The sequence below is a fragment of the Solanum dulcamara genome, chromosome 6 (genome assembly GCF_947179165.1).
Source record: "Solanum dulcamara chromosome 6, daSolDulc1.2, whole genome shotgun sequence".
Taxonomy (NCBI): Eukaryota; Viridiplantae; Streptophyta; class Magnoliopsida; order Solanales; family Solanaceae; genus Solanum; species Solanum dulcamara.
In genome coordinates, this window is record NC_077242.1 from 79,650,890 (window position 1) to 79,656,920 (window position 6,031).

At 34.2% G+C, this 6,031-nt stretch overlaps 1 protein-coding gene across 1 annotated transcript; it reads left to right on the top strand.

Moving 5' to 3' along the window:
* The first annotated feature begins 3,246 nt into the window (after positions 1-3,246).
* Positions 3,247-5,019, top strand: LOC129891662 (uncharacterized). Its single transcript, XM_055967097.1, has 2 exons — positions 3,247-3,541; positions 4,188-5,019. Exons 1-2 carry the CDS (start codon positions 3,329-3,331, stop codon positions 4,698-4,700), a joined length of 726 nt encoding a protein of 241 aa, XP_055823072.1. The 5' UTR covers positions 3,247-3,328; the 3' UTR covers positions 4,701-5,019.
* The last annotated feature ends 1,012 nt before the right edge of the window (positions 5,020-6,031 follow it).

Below are 6,031 nucleotides of genomic sequence, written 5' to 3' on the forward strand. Positions count from 1 at the left end.
AAATTGGTAACATCACTTTTGAAAATTTTTGTATTTGTTTTGTCAGAACGACGAGTGAAGACTCACAGATTAGTGATTTGTTGAATTAAGTTAAGATTTTGAAAAAAAAGAAGATGTTCTAGTAATGCATTTTGTAGTGATTAGTTGTTGGTTCCTTTGTTGGCTTGTAGCGAAGACTCACAGGCATGCACATTTTTTTTTGTTGTTTTGTTGTTGGTGGTGTTGAAATTAATAATAATATTTTAAAATGGGGTGACACACCCACGCGTTAATTGAAAACGTAGATGGTGTAAAAAGAGTGTATTTATTGTGTTTTCAGATTGTTTTGTGGGGTAATAGAAATTCCGCAAACTTAAGATGTCAACTTCAAAAAAGGTTCAAAGTTTAGGAGGGTAATTATTTATTTTCTCTTTATTATAATTGAGGGAGGCATGAGATATTGGGATAGTTGACAGATTAAAAGAAAATTTTAAAATTTATACTTCGTATATTGAACATAAAATAATATGATAGATTAATAACAATAATCAATTTATCATCAAATATTTATAAATATTTACAATTTTATAGATATGAATTGAATAAAACTACTGAATTTAAATGTTCATTGGTGCGTACCTAATTGCCAAAAAGAAAAGGAAAAAAAAAGTCAAAAGTACATATACTCCAACAATAGAGTATTATTAATGCCACATGGAAAAAAAAGTCAGAGGATTGAAACGATTGCAACCCATGATCATCCACATTTGTCTTCTGAAATAGATAAATTTAATTGCCCATATTAACAATTTAATTTGACATAAATAGAAAAGATTAGCGATTTAGCTGTGAGACATGAGGTAGGGGCTTGCAATCCTGTTTTAATTGAATTTTCATTGTCTCATTGATGTAGAATGATTAGTTTTGTGTACTGTTAATTTAGTAGGGATTCATTATGTCGTACTTAACCATTTTAATCGCGGTAGACGTAGGTCTAGATTATTAACAATGGATGTGATTATAATTTATACGGGTTGAGTTAACTTGTAGTCTTTTCATTTACTTTTACTCATTGTTCAAAATAAGATTTTTATTTTTATTTGTCATATTTAAAATATAAAAAAAAAATTACTTTCTTACATGTTTTTCTCTTAACGTTAATTATTTATTTCTCAAATTATTTTTCAACATCCAATACTAAACATCAAACAATATAGGTATTATGATAAACTACATATCAATTATTATTTCTTAAGAGACGTAAAAAATTTAAAGTTTGAACAAATTCAATTAAATTGAGTGGATGCATATGTATGTGAAAGAGAAAAACTATCCTAAAAAGTCATCTTTTAAACTTCTTCAAATATAAAGACTCTTATGAAGTAGTGTAGTTAATTTGCAATTTATTAAGATTTTATTGGGATGAGCTGACACGATCTTGGTGATGGATGAGTTGACACGGTCTATTCAGAAGGAGGTTTTATGGTGTATGCTATTTGCGGATGACATAATTTTGATTGATGAGACTCGGGACGGAGTTAATGATAGGTTGGAGGTTTGGAGACAAACGCTGCAGTTCAAAGGGTTCAGATTGAGCAGGACCAAAATAAAATACTTGGAGTGCAAATTTAGTGCTGCGATGGATAAAGAGGGTAGGGGAGTGAGGCTTGCCACCCAACCTATCCCCAAGACAGAAAGCTTTAAATATTTTGAATCCATCATCCAGAGTAGTGGGGACATCGATCATGATGTCATGCACCACATTGGGGCAACATGGTTGAAATGGAGGCTAACCTCTGAGTCCTATGCGATAAGAAAGTACCACCTAAACTTCAAGATAAGTTTTACAAAATGGTGGTTAGACCAACATTGTTATATGGAGTGGAGTTTTGGCAAGTAAAGAACTTTCATGTTCAGAAGATGCATGTTGCGGAGATGAGGATGCTGAGATAGATGTGTGGACACACTAGGAGTGATAAGATCAGGAACGAGGTTATTCGAGAGAAGGTGGGAGTGACATATGTGGTCGACAAGATGAGAGAAGCGAGACTGAGATGGTTTGGGCATGTGTAGAGGAGGGGTGTCGACACCCCAGTTAGGAGGTGCGATCAGTTGGATTTTGGGGCTATGCGGAGGGGTAGGGGTAGATCGAAAAGTATTGGAGAGAGATAATTAGACAAGATATGACGCTATTCCATATCACCGAGGACATGACCTTGATAGAAAAGAGTAGAGATCGCGGATTAGGGTAGAAGGCTAGTAGGGATAGATGGTGTCTTGCCGTGTGTCGATTTAGGGTGGTCGTAGGTCTAGGCGTGCCTTTATAGTTGTCTTGCTATTGCCTTTGATTATGTAGGGATAGATGGTGTCTTGCCGTGTGTCGATTTACGGTGGTCGTAGGTCTAGGCGTGCCTTTATAGTCGTGTTGCTATTGCCTTTGATTATCGCAGTACTTTGTTATAGTTATGGTTCTTGTCTTGTAAATTTTACATTTTATTTTATTTTTTTTATTTTTTATTTATTTATTGTCGAGGGTCTTTAGAAAATAATCTATCTACCTTCATGAGGTAGTAGTAAGGTATGCGTACATCCTACTCTCTCTAGATCCACTTGTATAATTTCAGTAGGTATGTTATTGTTGTATTAAGATTTTATTGAATTCCGAAGGAAATTACTTGGTAACACCCGAGTGAAAATATGCCAAGAATATTTCTTCAAGGACAATAATTTTCCACGATAAGTCTTTCTTCTTCAATCCCATTTTCCTACTTTTTTAACAGTATAATGCCTCAATTACGACCTAGTTAATTTGTTATGGAGCATTTTATATTTTAAACTACAATTCTTCATGGCGAATTTGAATTTTATTGACTTCTTATACAAATATTGAATGGTTATTTTATTTTTTTTAAAAAAAGGTTATACTATGAAATGACTGATTTTACAAGATTTTGGATTTGAAAGGAAAGAAAAGTATTGTAATTAATGAGGGGAGAAGTGAAAAGGTGTTAAAGAAGAAAAATGTTTGCAATAAAAGCATAGGTGGTGAGTGGAGTCGGAGTCGGAGTCGGAGTCCCATTTTTGCATTTATTGCCTCCATTACTGACGGTGACGGCCCTTTCCCTCCTTCCAAATCCCATTTATTACTAATCCGCATAATGCCAATCAAACATTATTATACTAGTAATTTTCTTTCCCTTCCTTTTCATTTAATTTAATATTATATTATATTATATTATAGTACTCCATCAAATCAACTTCACTTGTTTGTTGCCCATTTATAAAACCCCCTTTTCCAACTCAACTTTTCTTCTGCCTTTCTCTCCTCTTACCTTTTCTCTAAGGATCGATGGCGGCTGAAGTTAGTTCTCTGCTTAGGATTATGAACGCTGCTGCTGGTGGCTTGTTGAATGATTCATCATCTTCTTCTTCTTCTTCAGCCAATAAATCAACGGCTTTAATCACGAGGGACTTGCTCGGAGGTTGCCGCTCCCTTGATTCTAAGGAATTGGACCTTGATTTGCAGGTTCCTTCTGGCTGGGAAAAGCGCCTCGACCTCAAGGTGTTAACCCTAATCCCTAAAATCACCAAGCCAACTCTCTGATTTTTTTGATCATTTTTTATTTCTGATTCTCTTATACAATCTGTCGTATGTTTGTTTGTTTTACTTGCTGCTAGTTTTGTGATTAGTTAAAATCAGATGGTAATAATAGCCCCACGTGGTGGGATTTCACTGGGTCATTGTTGTTGTAGTGTCTATCTGATCCTCTTTATCTGACCGTATATCTTGCTGTAGTATATGTCACACCGTTGCAGTATTAATTGCTCAACATTTTCTTATGCAACAGACAGATAATCAGCTTTGTATGCCCTTTTTATGTTAGCTGTGAAAATGACTTGGTTACATGGCAACTATTTTATCATTGCTCCATTGGAAGACAAACTTTCCGTGTGCAGAATTGAAAGCATTTCTGTTAGGCTCGGTTGACAGATGTTCTCGATATATCGAAACTGAATCAATCCTTCGCTATTAATCGGATTTGATAATCACAATATTTTGATACAGTTTTAGTTCATTGGAATGATGAGTTATATTGTTCAATTTGCATTGCAATAGGATAGAAGACAATTTAATTTGATTTTCCCTGCTGAGAATGACAATGATTTTACATTCTAATTGAAAACTATATTGTTCATTTGCACAACAGTCAGGAAAAGTATATTTACAGAGGTGCAATTCCTCAAATTCTTCATCAACGACTTTGGAACAGAAGCAACAAAACTATCAAACAGTTGGAAAGCTTCAAGACCTTAATTTCCCTCCTACATCAAAGCAACCGGTCAACCTCTTTGATGAACCAAATTTAGACCTAAAGCTGCTTCCTTCGTCCTCCTCTTCGCCATCATCATCAAGTTATCACAGTGTATGCACCCTTGAAAAAGTGAAGTCTGCTCTGGAAAGGGCAGAGAAGGAAACAACCCGGAAACGTTCAATATCAGTGTCAATGTCATCATCTCCAACGTCAAATTCCTCATCCTCAATCAAGGATACAGAGATCAATCAAGAGAACATATCCACTTCTTTCGCTGTTGGATGTCCTAGTTGCCTGCTTTATGTGCTAATATCGAAGAATGACCCTAAATGCCCTCGTTGTCATACCATCGTTCCATTACCTGTAGCAATGAAGAAGCCTCGGATTGATCTTAACATATCCATATAAGATTTTGAAGAGCCAAGAAATCATTTTGATTTTTTTTTGTTTTTTTGTAAAGATAGAAAATATAATCTTGTAAGTTATAGAATGGTATATACATGTTTCAAATGTTTGATGTTCCTTCTTGGCAGAGTAGTATATGAATTCACCAGATTCTCTTAGCTTCGGCTTCTCTCTGTCTTACCCCCTTTCTTTTGGGGGGGATAAATGCATGCGTCGTTAATATTCAGTCTTTTGGCAATATGCATGTATATCGATACGTATTCGAGGCCTTGTGTTGCTATTGTGAATGTTATTTAGGCATGGTAATTACAAAATTTCATTAGTTGATGTTTGTGGATGAATACCCTTTCTTTTTCCTGAAAATGTTGCCGTTTTGTTCGATTATAAGAAACAAGGTTGCCTACTTTGGAAGGTCATCATTCTTCCAAAGAGCTTTTATCTGTTTAACAAGTCTGGATTAATAATATGCTTGGCAATTTTGCAGTGTAAATTTTCTTTTTTTATTGCTTAAACGCAAGAATAAGAAAAAAAGAAGTGGCCTGGGAAGAGGGGTTCTTGTTATTTGAGTTTATACAAAAATTATTTTAATTATGAATAAATTATGTAATTTTCCATCGAATTGGGTCGAAATGACCGGACCTTAAGTTGCCTACAGGGTATGGACCAAAAGTTATTGTACAGCTTCATCCTGAGTGGAGTAAAAAGCAGTTGAGTGTACGATTGTTGTTGGACTTATCAAATTGGTGCGCTTGTAATTAATGTGAACTGTAGGTTATAAAAACGAACAAGTTTCTGTCATTAATCTACTAAGCATTAATGCAGCCAAAGAATGGGCCCTTATGCTTAAATTAGTCCAAAAAAAAAAATGAAGACAAATTTTGAAATGCAATTCATAACGTAGAGGGAATTTCTTAATTTATTCTTACAACTAACATGAAACTATTCTCACATTTTATTAAATAGGGTGGTAAACCCAAGGTCGACGGATGTACAAAAAGGAAAACAATAAAATTGAAAACCGACACATCTTTGCAATAAGTGCTAGCACGGTAAATACTCGAGTATTTGTTGCTTTTCATTGTTCTGAGTTTTCTTGTTTGGAGATTTGGTTTTGTGTCAAATTTTAGGCAATAGAAAGTTCTAACAATAGCATGGCTTAAATACTATTCATTCGTTCTAATTTACTTGTCAAATATTTTTAATTTGATATCCTTTTTTACTTGTTAATTTTAACAAATCAAAAAAAAAACAATTTTTTTTCTTATTATTATACCCTCAATTTATTAATATTGAGTTAATGTCTTTGAAAAATGTAGTAAGTAAATTTGTTTAAA

What these genes read in the sequence shown, in the direction of transcription:
- LOC129891662 (XM_055967097.1), top strand. Translation starts at nt 3,329, where the DNA reads ATGGCGGCTGAAGTTAGTTCTCTGCTTAGGATTATGAACGCTGCTGCT. An exon ending in AAAAGCGCCTCGACCTCAAG is followed by an intron (nt 3,542 to 4,187) that starts GTGTTAACCCTA and finishes TTTGCACAACAG; the next exon opens with TCAGGAAAAGTATATTTACA.